Source organism: Zootoca vivipara, chromosome 13 (genome assembly GCF_965207765.1).
Source record: "Zootoca vivipara chromosome 13, rZooViv2.hap1.1, whole genome shotgun sequence".
NCBI classification, from domain to species: Eukaryota; Metazoa; Chordata; class Lepidosauria; order Squamata; family Lacertidae; genus Zootoca; species Zootoca vivipara.
Window position 1 is genome coordinate 4,171,490 of NC_142596.1, and position 19,675 is coordinate 4,191,164.

At 43.5% G+C, this 19,675-nt stretch overlaps 1 protein-coding gene across 3 annotated transcripts in view; it reads right to left on the reverse strand.

Annotated features, from left to right (window-relative positions):
• ICE2 (interactor of little elongation complex ELL subunit 2) overlaps positions 1-19,675 on the reverse strand; it is a 34,133-nt gene that overhangs the window by 13,539 nt on the left and 919 nt on the right. For 2 of the 3 annotated variants that reach the window (XR_015946793.1, XM_035132132.3), the window contains exons 2-11: positions 18,021-18,125; positions 14,429-14,696; positions 12,676-12,795; positions 11,474-11,608; positions 10,044-10,166; positions 8,788-8,947; positions 6,609-6,778; positions 3,551-4,670; positions 3,125-3,288; positions 140-269 (exon numbers count right to left, since the gene is read on the reverse strand). Coding sequence is in view for 2 of the 3 variants with exons in the window: in XM_035132132.3 (XP_034988023.3) it covers positions 140-269; positions 3,125-3,288; positions 3,551-4,670; positions 6,609-6,778; positions 8,788-8,947; positions 10,044-10,166; positions 11,474-11,608; positions 12,676-12,795; positions 14,429-14,696; positions 18,021-18,125 (2,495 nt within the window). In the remaining variant the exon portion in view is untranslated. The remainder of the gene's footprint in view (positions 1-139; positions 270-3,124; positions 3,289-3,550; positions 4,671-6,608; positions 6,779-8,787; positions 8,948-10,043; positions 10,167-11,473; positions 11,609-12,675; positions 12,796-14,428; positions 14,697-18,020; positions 18,126-19,675) is intronic. The other variant, XM_035132133.3, reaches the window with a different exon arrangement.

A 19,675-nucleotide genomic window follows, 5' to 3' on the forward strand; every position in this document is an offset into this window, starting at 1 on the left:
TGTTAGTCCATTTAAAAAAAAAGGTTGTGTGAAGAATTTTGCAGAAAGAAAATGGCAGGAAATTGGGATCCTCTTAGTGCAGGAACAGAAAATATTAACCCAGAACGAATCAACTTATGTTTAGCAGGACTGAACTTACCAACTATAAATGAACTTCTTGAATGTAACAAACTCTCTGTCCACAAACGACATATTTCACCTTCAGTTAATGCTTCCACTCCATAGAAGGCTTGATATTCTAGCTTCGGCAATATGTAAACTGGAAAGTACTGCAAAACCAGAGGGGTGTGTGTGTTTTCACTTGGTTAACATATTTTTAGTCTATATACTTCATAAATAAGCAGAATTTAAATCTGATTCACTGCCACTGTCAGACTGGACTTATCTGGGACCAGGCCTGGGGTTCATGAAGTCTTCGCTTAATCTGAAAACTATTTTGAGATGCAAAGTAGCAAAGGAAGTAACTTCTGGATGATTATCTTTTTTGTGCAGGTTCTACAATATGCACACCAGCATAGCAACTCCCACTGGCGCCTGGGGCAAGGGGGTACGTGCGCACCCCCCCCACCCTGGAGGCAGGGCATCCAAGTGTATTGCCCGAGTGAATGCATCCCTCCTGGGAGGGAAGGAGCTGGCATGCACCAGCCCAGCACTGTAGGAAAAAAACATTGTGGGGTGCACCACTGGGAGGGCACCCAGGACTTGGGAGGAACACCTGCAGGCCAGCGCTTACACGCCTCTCCCAGGTGCCCTCCCAGCAGTACGCCCCACGCTGCTTTTTCTGGCAGCGCTGGGCCCGCTCGTGGCCAGGAGGGATGTAGCAGCTGGAGCGCCCTGCAGGCTGTGTGCCACCCATGTCCCACCCCGCTGAGTTTTCAGGCAGTGCTGGGCCTGCCCACTGGTGGGCACCCTGCAGCCCATGACACCCTGCCCCCCTGCCCCCGTTATGCAACTTTTCGATACACAGATTGTAAGGATAGAAATGCAGAAAACTTGTAAGAGCTCAGAGTCTGCCTGCCTTTGGCTCTGTAGCATCAGGGTAAATAAAAAAGTACACAGTGGTTCTCACCCTTTTGTATTCTCTTAAGAGCACCACAGCAGTAATTGCCACTGCTGGAATGAACAGTCTTGAGGTCACAACCACACCATGGTTTCAATTTTGCATAGATACATATTTGTAATGGCTCTATATGTCATCATCGATACAGTGCATTTTACTCGCATTGGGAAAGTTTGTTATGGATAGCCACAATCTATAGATACTGATCACAGTGGTGCCTCGCTTAACGAATGCCCTGCTTAACGAAATTTCCGCTTAACGAATGGATTTTTCGAGCGGAGCTTGCCTCGCTAGACGAATGCGTTTTACGAAAAATTCATCTAGCGAATCGCGGTTTCCCATAGGAATGCATTGAAATTCAATTAATGCGTTCCTATGGGCAAAAAAAAGGTCGAAAAATTCAGTGTATTCCTATGGGATTCGCTAGACGAATTTTTCGCTATAAGAAAAGACCCGTGGAACGTATATGACCAGACTTCATTGTACTTAACAACATTTGCACCTATGTGAATGGAATGCACGGGGTACTGTATTCTGAAAATCCAGAAGTGCAATGCTGCCACCTTTAGGAAGTTCAAGGGCAAAAAGAGGACTGAGATATTCTGAGGCAACTCCCCACAAACTAATTTTATAAGCATCATAGCAGAAAGGAACAACACAGTAGGGATTTTTGAAATGGAGAACTTTTTCTTTCTCTCTGCAGTACATAAATTCTGTCAGTGCAAGTTATTTGTATGGTTATAGTATTATAACCAGAATACTAGCTTGATCCATCAACCCTAGATTGGATTCTGGTTTGTATTGTGGAGGCAACAGCTCCATAGATCAGAAGTGGAGCACAGTGCTCCTGGTGCAATCCCTGGCATCTCCAGTTAAAAGGAACTCAGGCAGCGGGGCTGGAAAATTCCAATTCTGGCTGGTAGTCTAGCACCTGTACTTTGGAATAAGGAAACTTCAAAGGTGGCCTCACCTATAATGGGTTGCAATCATCCAAACAACTTTCCAGGATGTGGACAACAGTGGCCAGGCCCTTTCTGTCGAGGAGCAACCTTAGCTGGTGAATGGTGCTTCGTACTACAGGTGCCACTGAGGCATCTGTAGCAAGGCATGGATCTAACACAGTGCTTCTCAAGCTTGGGTCTCCAGCTGTTGTTGGACTACAACTCCCATCATCCCTAGCTGGCAGGACCAGTGGTCAGGGATGATGGGAGCTGTAGTCCAACAATAGCTGGAGACCCAAGCTTGAGAAACACTTATCTAACAGCACCTTCAAGCAGCAAAGCTGATTGTTAATGGAGAAATGGAGCCCCAACCATGTTGCTGTTCACACATCCCAAGATGCAATAGATGGGCCTTCAATCATCCTGGGAGGCTCCTCATCTTTCTGCTTAGCTGGCACAACAACAACAGAAGCAGCAACAAATTTGTGTGCTTAGCTTACATGATCAAACAAAGTGTCAGGAAAAGCATCAGAAGTAGTTTTTCCCCAACTTCCTTCCGCCATAGAATTATAGGACTCTTTTAATGAATGGAGTCTTGGAAGACAACTCATGTACTACACAGATGCCACAAACAAGGAGCTGGTGGAAAGGAGTAGTGGGGAAAGCAGCAGCACAGGGAGTCCTCATTTCCTCATTCTCTGCTTTGGTGAAGAAAGTGGGACTTGCAGCTGCTGCCAGCAGTCCAGCATAGCACGAAGGTCAGCAACTGGGTGGCTAACCCAGTGTGGAGAGGCTCAGAGGGAGCTGGAGATACGGCAAGAGGGTGCTGTCGGGTGGGAGCTGGAGCTATGCCACTAACTCAGTTGATAACGGATAAGACTCGTAATTTCAGGGTCGTGGGTTCGAGCCCCAAGTTGGGCAAAAGAGTCCTGCATTTCAGGGGGCAGGACCGGGTAACCCTCGTGGTCTCTTCAAACTCAACAATTCTATGATTCCACTTTCTCAAAGTGGGCCAAGCTCTGGCTGCTGACCCAGGAGGTGGCAAGTGAATTGGCTCAAAGAGAAAGCCGCATTCTTTCACATGTCTGGAAAAATACAAGCCCCACTTAACACAAAAGCTTACCCTTTTGACTTTTGCTTTCTTATTGGATGGCCGCTGTTCTACTTTCTGCACAGGGCAGCGCACCAGTAGCTGCAGGTCGCCAAGGCTGAACAGCTTGTAGATAAGATTGCCCTGTTGAGGAGGTTCATATTCCAAACAATCTTCAGCTGCACCCCAAACCACCTCTTCCCAAAAGAGAGAGCAAAAAAGGCAGTTGGTCAATATCTCATCACATTCACCAGACTGCGCCCATTTAAAAGGTGTATTTTCTGCCCTGTAACATGTAAGGGTGCTGTCTGACTAATGGGTACACTGGATTCAACCTCAAAAAGGAAAGTGCTGATGGTTGGCCAGGATGTCCCAGAAGTTGTTGCACACCACTTGGATTCTGGTAGTGTTTTGCCCAATCAGGGACCGCATTCTTAGCACAGCCATCAAAAAACTCACCTTTTTGAGATCCCTGAAAATATGATGTCCAGGTAACCTTGGGTAAGTTACTGGTATCCACAGTGGTACTTTGCTTGGGCTCCATAGGAGAAGGTACTTTTGATGGTGGATACCCCTGGCTTGGTGCAGGGATTCTTTCAGAATTCACCTGTGGCTGCTCTTGACGGTGTGGAGAAGGTGGCTTGAGAAGTTTAGCTTGCATTTTCAAAATCTGCCCAACAGGATCTAATTCTTTAGACACCTGTTCACAACCTTTTTGGGACACAGCCATTTCTTGAACTGGAATCCTTGAAGGATCTGTCAGTTTTCCTAACAGGGCTTGTTTCGAGCAAGGAGACTCAGGAGTAACTGCTTCAGGGCCTCGCTTAGAAGCAACCACACCCGATTCACAGTCAGTGTCATTTTTATGTCCTGTGTCAATTATCAGAGATTCCTCATCTGTGTCACTGCAGCCGGAGAGAATGGATGAGTTATCATCTTTGGCTACATGAGCCAAACCTCCTTTCTTAAAGTTATCTTTGTTATCTGAAGTTAATAAGGTATTCTTGTCCAGAGTTTCATCTTTGACATAAACAACTCTTTTGCCATCTGGTTCAATTTCCATCAAATTGAACCCTTTAACTGATGAAATTACTTCGCAGTCCAAACCCAAGACATCACCACTTGATGCTGGAGTCCTATTAAAATGCTGTTCTGTGCTTAATTCTACCCTCTGTTCAAGGCCTTTGCTCCCACTGTTTACCTCCCACACTGACTCTTTCTCCATTTTCAGGTGCTTTGATAAATTTTTTGACATATATTCATGTTTCATAGGAGTGCTCTGTGGTGTAGAAGGCTTTGTTGTCAATGTGACATTGGTATGAATGTCTAGGCTGATGGAGTTGGATGTCTGCGAGCTTGTGCCACTGTTCATGTTCAACACGGGTGCTTTTTCCATTTTCACATGCTCTGATGATATACTGGCAGGTTTTGCAGGAATGTTATCCAGTTTAGAAGCATTTGAATGCTTAGATACAGAACCAAACGTCTCTAGTTCTGTCACATCAGTGCCAAAGTCTAGATCCACAGAGTCAGGTACTTGAACCCGTCTACCCTGGTATGTTTCAAGTGGTGCTCCCAGCTAAAGGAGGAAAACAAAAAATATTACATAGTGAGCCACGCTTAACAGCAAACAAAATGATTTGCTTAACAGTTAATATATGAAGTGTCAGGGGGATGCCATACAGAGAGCCGCCCCCTGTCATCCTGACAAGCTCCTCACCCAGCGTCAGCACGAGCATCGAGTCAGGAGAAAGGAATGAGGAAGTGAGCGGGGAGGAGAGAGGGCTCTGTCAGGTATCGGAGCCTCAGCGCTGCTATGAGAGATGGCCAGGGGGGGGGAGGAGTCTGGAGAGATGTCAGACACAGGGCTGCCAGAAAGGAGACCGTTCCCTCTGACGCCAGAATTGAGGCGCGCGCTCACCCGTAGGGCCAGGGGGCGGCGCTTTGGGGTGCCCAGGCTTTTATGCTGGTCAAGAACCCAGAAGAAGCCATTGCGGGGTTCTGACACGGACTAGGCAGTCATGCTTGCTGAGATATTTGCACTGTAAATAATATGCACAATAAAACCTTGAAAGACAAGACAGATTGGAGCGTCTTTATTCAAGAGTAGCCGCAGACACCTCTGACATGAAGCCTTTTCAATATTTCTGCATCAAAATGTTTTGGGAGTCAGGCTCAGACACAACAATTTCAATCTAAAAAAACATGGTTTATCAGACCAAGAATTTGTATTTTGCTCATCTCTTTCCTTCTATTACTCTCTCTTGTCATAATGGAAAACATTCAGAGTTTGTTAACAACAGGTCCGAACTGGGAAACTGTGGCTTAATCTCATACTACAAACCAGGATTGGATCCAGGCTTGCACTTAATAGAATAAATCACAATTTCCTTGTTTGGACATAATGGAAACAGTAGTTGCACAGTAAGAAAAGGAAGTGAGCACATCGTATGTTCTAACAAATTGTGGTTTGTTAGATTGTGATTGTTACATCTGATACAAGCAAAACAAGGGAAATGGAAGTGTTTAGAAGATGTACACTGGAAGGGAGAAAACATCTTAAAGATTTTCAAACCCAGTTCATCAGTGATGAAAACATGTTCTTGTAAAAGGATTTGCAAACTAGCTACCTGTTCGGATTTTGCCTCATTTTCTGTGATCAAGGCACATTAATGGAAATACTAACATTTAAGAGCCAGTGCTGTACTGGCTCTCAGCCTAAACTACCTCATAGGGGGTAGTTGTAAAAATAAAATGGGAAAGTTTCATTCATTCATTCATTCATTCATTCATTTATCAAGAAGGGAATTTCTCCAGGTAAGTCTTGGAAAGATTCCTGTCTAAAACCCTGGAGTGCATCTGCCAGTCTCTGTTGGGTTAGATCAGGCATCCCCAAACTTCGGCCCTCCAGATGTTTTGGACTACAATTCCCATCATCCCTGACCACTGGTCCTGTTAGCTAGGGATCATGGGAGTTGTAGGCCAAGACATCTGGAGGGCCGCAGTTTGGGGATGCCTGGGTTAGATGGAACAATGGTCTGACTCAGAATAAGGCAGCTTCCTATGTGTTTAGTGCAGCCACGCAGGACAAAGATAGAAAATCCTTGTATTCAGGGGGGCAAACTGAGGCAGGTTGAAAGTTAAAGATCTGCAGAGACCCAGCCCACCCAGGTACTCAGCATGACAAGGGGCACCTTCATTCTGCATGGAGAAATGCTCTGTACCAATGGAAACCAAAGGTAGAGCACTCTGGAAAAGACTCTGGTAAAGCTTACTAGAAGAGCTGGATCAAGATGAGCACTTGCACTTTTTAGAAATGTATCCATGCAACCCTTGATGACGTGAAACTCCCCCCACCCAAAAATATAAAGGGAGGTTAGCAAGAACAGAAATTCTGTACCAGATTTCTATGCAGAATCAGGGAACACAAGATGTCAAGTACCATTTCGTAAGTTGCAGGAAAGTTAATTTCTCCCTCGTGCTCAATAAAACTAAATAAGAATAAAATGGAACTCACAAGTCCTTCAGGTGGGTTGTCTAGTATTGCAGCATGTGCCAAAATGCTTGATTTTTTAGTCATGTGGAAATCTGCCAGAAATTCATGATACAAATGGTTCTTTTCTCTCACTGCCATCTCTTTCTTTGGGAGAGGGGGATCAATGTAGGCAACTTTGACTGGTCTGAAACCTTTAAAGGAAAAAAAAAGTGTACGCTCACTTTCCAGTAGCACAAACGTTATTATTATTTTTTGACACCTACCTACAAATTAACTTCCTGTATTCCTTTTAATTAAAGAAAGATGTGAGAAGATGCATTAATCAGCAGAGAAATAAAAGTGACTTCCTCCCAGTAACTTTAATGGGGCAACCCAGCAAGACGGACAGGGAATAATAATGATAATAATGATGATAATAATGATGATAATAATAATTCTGGTTTTTTTATTCTGCTTTAACAAATCTTTTCCTTTCACAAACCACTGCATTTCAACTGTCCTTACAGTAAAAAACCACAAAAACTAGCTGAGCGGTTGGTGGAGAACCAGTATACAAAATCAGTTCCTTGACTTCTCTCCTGTATAACTGCAAATGATTATGTAGCATTAGAATCAATGGTCATAATCAACTTGGGAGAACAATTGAGTGGGGGTGGGGGTAGAGATGTGAAGGTCCGGAAAAAACCCGGAAAAATTCGGGGGGGAACCGGTTCTTCCCCCACCCCCGTTTTTTTCCTGAAGCCTTTTTTGTTTTTTTCCGAAAAATTGAAAAATAAAAAATAGATTATGGAATGTTTTATTTTAACATGATGAATAAAATACTTTTGAGATAAGGGGTTCAAATATTTTATAAATCATTTTTTAAAAATATGTATGGTATCAGATTATTCTAATTTCTGTGAGGACAAGCAAGTCCTAGGTTACAAACTTAACTCTCCAATGCAAGAACAAGATACATTTCTTCCTTTAGGAGGTGCTGTTGTCACCAGAAAAGAAAAAGGTTTCAGTTGTGTTTTTGCACACGTGTGGTATGCATTGGTTCTGTTCCTCTTCACTAGGCCTCAAAGCACTGGAAGAAAATATAGAGCAACAAAAAGGGCCTTCAAGTATATGTGTTGTTGTGGCAATCAGAGAAGCGTTATGAAAGAAAAAAAGAAATGAAAATATTTTAAATATTAAATGCTGTAAAACAGTCTTTAAAAAGTGAAATAAACTAATTTAAGCATATACCGGTAGTAGTAGCTAAAGTGGTTAACAGACCACACACATCAGTGTGAGGAAATACATAAGGTCTCATGGGCAAAACATGGGAGGTGGAGTAAGCATGTTGCATAGCAAACAGTGATGAATGACAAGTCAAATTTCAATTCCTGTTTGGATACACTATATTTTTAATATGCTAGTTGTGATAACTTTGTGCCCATTAAAATTACCCATAGTTATATTTTATTTTTCTAAAGTAACAGAATGACTTTCAATCTGGAAAAGAAAAAAGAAGTGCTAATGTAGCATTTTTTTCATTTTTTCCGAATTTTTTCCCCCAAGCTTCAAAATTTCTGGAAATTTTACATCTCTAGGGGATGGGGTTGGGAAGAAGTAGCAGCAGGAATATATCACCAGAAATCATTATTAGTTGTGCTCCATGTCTCTGGATACTGTTACTGTTCTAAGTACTGTAGTAAGAAGGATGCAATATATCTGCGCATCTCTCTCTAAAAACTTTGCTACTTTGCTTTACCTATTTTTCCTGTTCTTTGTTATTTCCTGATGTTTGTTAACAAATTTGCTAAGTCTTGTTTCTGCTGCAACATAGTAAAACACCTCTGGATATTACTGACCTTTTCCCCGCTACAAAGAAATCTCCCCCTCCCCCTTCATTTCCAGAATAATTCCAAGAGATTAACAGCAAAACCCTTAAGCATGTCCAATGCAATCCTAGACATGTCTACTTAGAAGGAAGTCTCAATTAGTTCAACTAGGCATTCCCCTAGGTATGTGGGTACAGTTCAAAATTCACCAGCATCTTCAAAGGGCTAGCAGCAAATGTTGTCAGGGCAATAATATTCTAATTTGATATCTGCTATATGTATGAAAACACACAATTTATATTATATGTACCAGAAAATAAGCACCAGCCCTTTGGCTCAAAATATATTTCTGTGTATGTGTTTGTGTGTATATATAAATAACACATATATACCTTCATTCGAGATGATTTTCACAGAAACCGGAAGTTCCCACTGTTCACTGTAACTCATACCATTATTGTTCAACAATGTAAATAACGACTCACTTGTCAGCACTACCTGAGGACCATATTTCAATACAAGTTTTTCAGCATTTGGATCTGTACTAACATCCTTTTTGAAAACAAAATGAGAAAACAAAGTGTAAATCAGAGTGAGAGCAATATGGCATTCCCCTATTAGGCATGTACTGAAAGTACATCCAGCAGGGGAAAATAGTATGAAAAATATCATTTGATTTGGGGGCAGGGGAGAAAGAGGAGCCAAATTTCTAAAAGCATGTATTTCTAAAGCAGGTATTTATTAATGCTGCATATATATTTTCATGGATTCAAACACTAATGATTTTAAAGATGGAAGCAACTTCCTTGATTGCATGATTAGATGCCCTAATAACTCTTGGAAGAATTCTTCAGCTGTAGTGCACTTTTAGATGGTGCATAAAACCACAATAAAAACAGAGCAAAATGCTGAACGATTTTTCAGAATGAAAGCTCATTCACTCAGTGTTCAACTTCTGGTCCCCATATGTTGCTGGACTATTAGATAAGGTGGCTAGGGATGCTGAGAGTTGTAGTCCAACAACATATGGGGAACCAAGGTTGAAGAACACTGATTAATGTAGAGATCTGGTTCTGAATGTACTGTTCCTCTAGCAAAAAGCCTTGTGTGCCCACCAAAGGATCACTTCCAGCTTAGTGGAAGATCACTACACAAGAAAATTGATTCTCAAATCCAAGAGTGTAAGCACTTAGGTAAGTGTCTGCAGAGGTTCTTGTAAAAAACTGCTTGCAGTGCACTGGATTTTTCATGTTACACACCACATCTTGTTTATTACCGGTAACTGAGTTTCTCATAGTGTAATGCGACCCTCAACAGGTTGTGGGTGCTACACTGCAAGAAGCCTTCAACTAGCACTTGCACAACCATTCACACAACTGCACAAACACATTTTCTTTCTCTGCTCCTTCAGTTCTTTGGATCCAAGACCAAATTAAAACTTGTATATGTCTCCATTCTACCTTCCATTAAACTGTATCAGCCACTACAAAAGTCATTTCTGATTAGGTGATGTGATGTACTTTTGGGCAGAAGATAATCACTAGGAATAGTTTGTTAAGAACAGCTGGTTCACAACTGCCACCCAAACTGAGGGGTTTGTGTGGTCATAGTTCTTGTTGATAGCATCCTCTACAACCCATTTACTTACATTGTGAAGCGTCAAAGCCCTCTGCTCTGGAGTTGCAATGTCCACCTTATTTTTATGGTTATCGGGTAACTGTATTGGTGCAGGCAGTTTTGCAAAGTATCGCTTAACAAGGCTCACCTTTCCCTAGAATGAAAAAAGAATGAAAAAAGAGAACAAACACTTTTGGCTTGGCTTCCAAATGAACAGAAAACTTCAGTACAGTTGTACCCTTAGTTTTTGAACAGCTTAGTTCTGAGACGTTTTGGCTCCTGAACGCTGCAAACCCAGAAGTGGCTGTTCTGGTTTGCGAACAATTTTTGAAAGCCGAACATCTGACGGGGCTTCCGATTGGCTGCAGGAACTTCACGCAGCTGTGGCCTATTTTCCCTGGTGGGCAATGCTGCGGCCTACTCATTTTTCCCTGTCCCAACCCACCCCCCACTGCTTTGGCTGACTCAGGGTCTCCCCCCCCCCTGGCTATGTGTTTCCCCCTCCCTTTGTTGTGCCTCATCTGTGCCCCCCCCCCCCGGGTTGTGAAAGTCCCTATTCTGTTTGTTTTCCCCTGCTTGGCAATGCTGCGGCCTATTGAAAAAGCTGGGCCTTGTTGCTGCAAAAGGACTATTTTCAGTTGGTTGCTGTGAAATTTTGTGATGCCATCTGGCGGTGCAGCTTTGGAGCTGCTGGAGTCTTCAGAACTTCTGGTGGTGATGTTTAATTTGGGCGCCACTTTTTGTGTTTAATCACTATTTAAGGTACTATTTAAGGTTTGGAAATTTTTTTATGCCAGATCCCTCCCTGATGGGCAAGGTACGCTTTGTCCTAACTTGATGCAATTTGGTTCAGCGGTTACGGAGAAAGTCTACACACACGCACACACATATCTCCACTCAGTGACTGTGCCAGCATGCTCGTCTTTGCTCCTCCCACTTCAGAGGCAGGAGAGCTGGTCACAGCAAGAGGGGAAGACACCCGTGTCTCTTGACTAGTCTTACTCATCTCTGCTGCTTGCTCTCCCTCCTCTCCCGTCTCGGATTCTGGACTTCTCCCACAGACTCTCCCCGCTCACCAAGCCCTGTTACCTCTTCGGCTTCTGACATCTCCTCCTCCCAGTCTTCTCCCTCTGACCATTCATTGTCGCGCCACCACCAATCCCCAGGCTCTGAGACTTCTTCCCTTAGGGGTTCCCCAACTTGTTCTCCCCATTGTTCCTCTGGGTTCAACCAGTCCCTGACACTTGAGTTCTGTGCCAGAACTGTCATGAGAAGTGCCCTGCCTCCCTTCACTCGGTGGCAAAGAACCTGTGAATGTCTCGGATTTAGTCCCTGGCATCGCCAGGAAGGGCCAAAAAAGATCCCTGCCTGAAACTCAGAGCACCAGCAACAGCCAGTGTAGATGATGCTGAGTTAGAGTTAGTCTTGGAAATACAATTTCCTCCAGAAAGTACAACTTACCAAAGCAAGAAGGCATTTTTCCAATTTAAACGTCAGTTCTGTACAGAACTTTCCTCCCATGATGCTGGTAACTTCTTGTAGGTTATAGCATTCAGGATACTTCGTCACATAACCAATACGAGATGCTAAAAATTTCTTGGAAGGTAAAAGAAAATACGGTTGTAAAAGTGCGCTTTCTGCAACGGTGCCTCAGAAATAACGGACAGCTAAATTACAATGGAGTTTCAGTTCTGCAATACAAGCATCTTGCAACTTACACAACAACCTCCCAGAGACCAGGAGGAAAGCCTGAGAGCTTAAAAGCTCTCTTCTGGGGGTGCGGGGAAGACCCATCCGGTGTGCTGCCTCCGGAAGGTAAGAGTGTGTTTGTGTGGCATTTGAGTACTTTTCCGTGTATAAAAATTGGGAGACTCAATTTTAAGAAAATGGGGGGAGATGGCTCAGAGTTGTTGAGATTTGGGGGGGGGATTGCCCAGAGTTGTACAGCTTTTTTGGGGGGAGGGGATTGCCGAAAATCGCTCACCCTCAGCACTGACGCTGACAAATGCCAGCAGTCGCCAATCCACTGCCCACTTGCCACAGTGACAGCCGATCACCAACAGACCCTTCCCCAGCAGAAAATCACTAACCCAACTGAGAAAAGGTGTCCGCTGACAATCGCGCGCGTCCCAGAACAGCAGCCGCCAATCGCGGCAGCAACAGCCAATCCACAGCAGTCCTTGCTGCAGAAACTAATCACCAACCCAATTGGAGGAGCAACAGCCAATCCAAAGCAGCCCTTCTAGCAGCCAACAATCAGCCACCAAATCTTTTGCTAGTGGCAGCAGCCAATCACCTGCCCCCCCCCCCATTTACTATCCTTATATAAGACGAGGCATGTTTCTGAACATTATTTTAGAGTAAAAAAAACCTTGTATTATACACGGAAAAGTATGGCAAATACATTTTTGCATATACACGCCATCCGTGAAACATAACCTCTGCATAAGATGCAAGTTGCCTGTATTGCATTTGTTACAGATGTATACAACTTAAATATTTGTTGCTGTTTTGAAATTAGGGTATGTGTTTCCTCAGAATATATATATTTAAACGTCTTACACATAGCGCCTCTCAGCTAATAAAACCTCATTTCCTATGTAGTTTTCAAACTATGTTTTTAAAGGTGATAAAGCAGCAAAGCAACCTTTTACAGCTATTACCTTGGTGTAAAGCAAGGCCTCCTCTGAGATGTTATTATAATCTTTAGAGCAACTTCTGGCGGCATTTTGAGCAAACTTCAAGAACTCGCCAACTTCTTTGCTTACAAATTCTTTCATTTGCTAAAAAACAAACAGAACCTACATAATATTGCATCTTCATTTTTTACATTTATAGATAGATGTAGATATATAGAGATAGTAGCTATTATTCACACTCCGAATGTGCTGAAAGAGACACATTAAGTGGGCTTTAATGGGAAGACAAGACCAAGAGACAAAGCTGTGTTGTAGTCTAGACTGAGGTTACAAAAAAAATACACACAACAGAGATACAACCAGTGCTTTTTTCTGGGGGTACTCAAGTGTATGAAGTACCGGCACCATTTTTTCTAGAAGAAAAGCACTGGATACAACCAAAATGTTGCACTAAATCCTTTGTCTGCCCTTGCATCCCCTTATCTGTTATCTTTCCTCACCTTTCATTCTCTTTCTGGCTCTCTCTTCCTCATTCCTGGAAGTTTTTTTCTACCCCTTTCCCTCCTCTTTCCTTTACTGCTCTGCTGTCACTCAGCACAGCATTCCACACCAACCTCCAATCAAACTTGGCCGCTGCGTCCTTCATTTCTCTTCCTCCCACCCAGCTTTCTTTTCAGCTCCCATCCTCTGCCTCCGCCTGCCTTGTTTTGAAAGTGTCTTGCACAAATTCAGATGGTAAAAAGGGACAACAGTGGACGGCATGTGCACTTCTCCTGCCAGCTCCATGGCAGCCACATACACAGGCATAGTTCAGTTTTGCATATTTAATAAAATGTGTATGCCACCTGATTCTAAGGGGGGGGGAACCTCAAGAGTGGAACAGAGGAAGCTCAGAAGCGTTACCCTAGGGCAACAACGCTTTCCCCAGAGAACTGGTACTCAGAAGCATACTGACAGAGGAGAAGTTGAGATGCCAGGGACTGAACATGTGGGACCTTTTGCATGCAATACACACTACCACTGAGCTTTGGCCTTCCCCAAGGCCACCTGAAATGCACCTGCTGCTCCACAAATGTGGATTTGTGGCATAGCTGTCAAGTCTCCCGTTTTCCCCGGGAAATCCCCGTTTTTCCAGCTGTTCCTAGCTGAAAAAACAGATTTTTTTTGTTTTTTCCCGGTTTATTCTGGCGCGGCGGCCATTTTGGAACTGGGCAAAGCAGCATCAAAAGTCACTTCTGACCATGCTGCGCCCAGTTCCAAAATGGCGGCAGCACTACTTCCGGTCTGCTATTTCTGGCCCGGTCCCTTATTTCTCTGACAGCAACTTGGCAGGTATGATTTCGGGGTTTTCATCATCTATCAGGATTTACGAGTTGCCAAGCTACTGCAACCTCTTCTTCCTTTGCATTTCTCAGTGGTGTTGGGAAAAGGGACAGATCTACAAGGCAAACTACTTTACACAAAACTTTTCACAAAGCAGCCATAGCTTGGCTGGAGAACAAACATTTTGCACCTAGAAGGTAGCAGTATATCCCTAGCAGCTCCAGCAAAAAGGGATCTGTGGAGAAGAACTTGGAGAGCTACTGCCAGGGAGAGTATTGCACTATAAAAACAAGGCAGCTTCCTAAGTTTATAGAACTACACACAGCAGGCTTCATGTGCCTGTACTTCAATCAGGCACAACACAACTGTTTCCACGCAAGGCTAGCTGGTAACACTTGTTCATCTGATTAGCAAATCTTGTCACTACTATGGGAAATAGAGACGGAACCCTTACCAGATATTGTAAATGATCTTTCTGCTCAGATGGATCTATCAGGCTGGGATCAGCATTTAAGTATGCAGACAACAAAAATAAGTATTTCCTCTGTTGTTTCTCTGTCAAACTAGAAAAGTAAGGATAGGGGACTCTAGGCTCTTGAAAAGATGCAATTTCTGCTGCAGATTGGGATGCCACTTCAGTAGGTTTTACTGCAGGCTGTCCGCTAGAAGACTTGTTTTCTTTTGATGCATCTTTTGATATGCCTGCATTGCCTTCTGCATGCCTTAAACAAATACAGACAATTTTTTAAAAAAATGTAGGCAAAAGCCTACAAGACCAACAGCCTTAATTCTCATTCAACAGCGAGCATAATTCATATTGTTACTGCAACATTTTTAATATCTAAACCATGATGTTTATCTCTTTCCCCCCAAAGAATATTAAAAACAAATGAAACCTGAATGACTACTTTGAAGAAACACCGCCAACTGAACAACAGGTGAATGGCCAAGATCCAAGAAACCACTTAAGTGAATCTTGCATATGTTTATTCAAAAACAAGTCCCACTGTGTTCTTTCATTGTAAGTAAGAGGCTCATGTGAGCTCATTTTTTGACTATTTTTCAAGTATCCTCCCTCCCCCCTTCTCAGCTGTATAAGCAAGGCGGTGGTCTAAAAGTTCGTGATCGACCATATCGAAAGCTGCTGACAAATCTAAGAGTCAGCAGTCCCGACCCACTTCGATCCAGTTGTCTATGGAGATCATCTGTTAAGGCGACCAGAGCCATCTCGGTCCCATGACCAGGGTGAAAGCCGGACTGAAATGGATCTAGAGCCGATGTTTCATCCAGAAACCTACCAAGCTGTTCGGCAACCGCTCTCTCAATTATCTTACCCAGGTACGGAAGATTCGAAACCGGGCGATAATTGGATAGATCTAAAGGATCTAGAGATGTTTTCTTTAAGAGCGGATGCACCACTCCTTCTTTCAACTCCTCTGGGAAAGTCCCTGTGCCAAGGGACAAGTTGGTGATCTCACCCAGGGGGGCCTGTACCTCATCTGGACACGCTCTAATCAGCCAGGATGGGCACAGGTCAAGGGAGCAAGTGGTGGGCCTTCCAGCTCGGAGGAATCTGTCTACATCGGCAGGGAGTATCCGATCAAAGTGGTCCAATACCGGACTCGAAGACAGTCGAGGGGCCTCCAGTTCTGTTATTGTATCCAAATTGGCAGGGAGGTCACAGCAGAGTATCAAGACTTTCTCCGCAAAAAAGCTCGCAAATGCCTCACAGCTATGGGTCAAATTTGTATTTAAATTTGGCTGTTCCTCTAGGGTTGCTAGAGACCTAATTATTCTAAAAGGTTGTGCTGGGCAAGAGCTAGTGGATGCGATGGAAGCTGAGAAGTAAGACTTCTTTGCAGCTTTCACCGCCATCTCATAGGCGGTGAGAACAAGGCAAGAACATTTCTATAAGATGTTCTTGAGGCGTCATCGCGAGCATGCCACCATACTCGCTCTAGCCGTCTGAGGTCCCACTTCATTTTCCGAAGCGCCTCGGTAAACCAGGGGGCCCGGTTTCGGCGGGGTCGCAGAGGGTGCTTAGGTGCGATCTCATCGATGGCCGCCAAGAGCCAGTTATTCCAGTTCTCGACCAGCTCATCTAGTGAGCCGCCAGGGGGAGCAGGGTCCCGCAAGGCCTGACGGAATCCGTCAGGATCCATCAGCCTTTGCGGGCGAGCCCAAATAGGCTCGCCACCCAAGCGGGGGAGGGGTGGGAAGTCAATCCTGGCTTTCAGAGCGTAGTGATCAGACCATGGCACTTCCACAATTAAGGACATGATCACATCTATACCCGCACCAAAGATCAAATCCAGCGTGTGGCCTGCCTGATGTGTGAGACCCAAAACAAACTGGGAGAGCCCTAATGTCGCCATGGAAGACACCAGATCCGGAACCCATGAGGAGGGGTGGCATCCGCATGGACGTTGAAGTCCCCCAAAACCAGTAGGTTAGGGAACTCCCAGGCCCAGCCTGCCACCACCTCCAGCAGGTCCGACAGGGTGGCTGCTGGTGCGCTAGGTGGTCGGTACACCAGCCAGACAGCCAAGCCCCCCTTTTATGAGAAAAACAAACATAAAAGTCCCTTGGGCTCATGAAACTTGATATGTGGCACTTTGGATCCAGGCCAGTTTATGTTATATAAATGCCACCCCACAGCACATAGGTCCTCAAACGGTGCTATCAATTATTCGGACGATACTCAAAACACTCTAATGGGTGATGGCTGGCTTAGCTCTTAATTATTTAACATATAAGCACGCTCAGTAATAAGCACATTTTGGATTAACTAAACTGAGTGTTAACTGCTGATCTAGTGAAAAAGAAAGACTTGATTTACACACCAGGAAAATGTCTCAACAGTATCATGTCTACAGCTCTTAATAATACTACACAGCTGTCTCTCAGAATGAGAGAACATGTCCATCCTTGTGGCACGAACTGGCAAATTTAATTAAGCTGCTACACCAACAAGATGCTGACTCAGATGTGCCCGATGTAGGAATGTCAAGAGATTCTAGCAGCTTAAATTAGCTACGTTTGACGAGGAGTGGGACGGGAGCCCATCAGGATTATTTCACGCTGCTGCTGTCAAAGCCTTCAGCAGAATGCAAGCCTAAATCACTTTGACAGCCCCCTTTCACCTACATCGCCAGCCTGTTCTTTATTTAGACTGACCCTTTTGTCAGCAGACTCCCTTCTTCCTCAGATCACAGCTTCTATGAGGAGAGAAGGGATGTGTCTCAGGTGCGAATCCACACATTCTTGGGAGCACTGTTCTTCCATCAGCAGCCTTTGTCTCTCCATGTCCTTAATGTTGGCATCATGGATAGAGCCACATTCCTGTTTTCATGGGGGTGACTATCTGTTTATGTTCTAGTAAGCATATACTCCTCACTTACTACTCCTCCTCCTCACCAAGTTCTGCCCTAAACTGTTGAAGCCACAACCACAGCCTTCCTTAGATGCAGTTAAGCAAAGCTCTCTCTCTCTCTCTTCCCCCTCCCCAAGTTAACTCCCGAGATGAAGGGGGAGATACTGGCCCCATTTTCTCTTGACAAGTTAGGTCCCAGGTTCAGGATTCTTGCTCCTCCCAAAGGAAACCCTTGTACAGGCTTTCCCCCCGAAAAGAAACTAATTAATAACATGGGAACATAGTGGAATGAACTTCCAAGTTAACATGCACTGAATGTAATGCAAAGGTGCAATCACATGTGCTTATTTGAAAATAAGTCCTAATGCATGTTTTCCCAAACTCACCGCCCCTCTGCACCCCTGGACACGTGAAAATTGCTGAGAGTCTTGGCAAATCACTTAAATATTTTTTTGCCTGTTGCAGCAAGTGCAATGTGATGTGCTAGATGATGTCTAATTTAACTGTTTTTTCAAACATACACACATACAATTTTTATTATTCAAATTGTTGCACGATATAAACAATAATATAAAATAAACCTATGTGTTCTTCCCCAGAATGCATATGAATTGCAGGCTCATCTGCTTGTTGCCTTCCAAACCAAAGTTAGAAAGAAAAGATATACTGGTACCTTTTTGGTAGTAACAGTAGCTCAGAGAGAGTTGGAGTCAATGAGTATTTTTCATAAATATCTCGCGAGAAATACACATCGTGACCATTTGTAGGTGGAATATCCCTGGTTTTGAGTAAGAAAAGGCAGATCAATGAATTAATAACAATAAAACGAATTTAACATTGACTAGATGGAGATCAGTTAACTTGTATCTTGCACACTGCTTGGGTACTAGAAACATGGCTTATAAATGCTGGGAAATCATAGTTTAAGCATAAATCACTATTCATCAGCTATTAAGTCATAACCAGGTCCCAAAATGTTATTGTGTCTATTCCTAACTTCTTTGGATTAAGTATTCTAATTGATGACAATGGTGATGGAAAGTGGGCTAAATACTGTATTCTGCAAATTTTAACAGTATTGTGGCAAATTTACTGCAACAGACTAACCATGGAAATTGCTTAGAAACTGAAATCCAGTGGTATAAAAGGCAATGGCATAATTCTAAGTGTATCTCATGAAACAGAGGGAAAACTTGCACAATAACTGTACTTGCTTATATGAATAGATGAACGCTTTCCCAAACATTCAATTTTCCATCTTAGTTCCTCTCTTGACTCTACTGATGTGCCAACCAATAACAAAACCATTTGTGTTCATTATTTATTTAAAACTGGAGATGGTTTGTTTTATAGCTTGCACAATATAAATGGTTTAAAATGCATTCAAAAAATTATGCCAAGAATATCTGCAGAAGAAAAATAGGAGAGTGCAAAATAATCTTTCCTCTGAATTTTAAGGATCTGATAAATTATCCTCTAACATATGCACTAAGATGGTAAATGTTTTTTTAAAAAAGACTCCTGATGGGTTAAATACTGCACCAGTACAAACAGAAAGATAAACCATGGTTTATCATACAGCAAGGAGCCACAATTTATCATTGAAGAAAACCCACAATTTCCCCTCTGGTGCACCAAAAAAAATTGTCTTGACATTCCATTGTTTTGGATTGCAGCCTATCACAATAATCCTGCACATACTTATCTAGATGTAGCCTCCATTGACAATGCAATTTACTTCAGAGTAACTTGAGCTTACACAGAACTGCACTGGAAGACAGCAATTCTATACGCTGAGTATATTTTATGATATTATTGAGAGGTATTTTTTAACGTATCACCCTGTGATCTTGATCATTATTATGGGAGAACAGCTCGCATAATTTCCTAATTGAGATACAGTGGACCCTCGGGTTACGTTACCTTCAGGTAACGTAACTTTTAGGTTGCGAACATGGCCAACCTGGAAGTGTATACTTCTGAGTTTCGCTGCGCACGCATGTGCAGAAGCGCTCTGTGCGCCATACGTAGAAGCGCTCTATCATGTTGCACGTGTGTGCAGAAGTGGACTTTTCAGGGTACGTATGGACCCCCAGAATGAATTAAGTTCGTATCCGGAGGATCCACTGTAATTATAACTACGTGGAAATGGGGAGGCTATAAATGCACAGAAATAGACAGAACACCACAGTGGCTATGATGGCTCTGTTCTACATCCACTATTGGAGGAGGTATAAAAGTTCATGGGGAGCACAAGCAGGGAAGGCGGGGGCCGTCATTCTCACCTCTCCTTCTTGAGAGTTTCCCATAATAGGCAACTGGACAGCC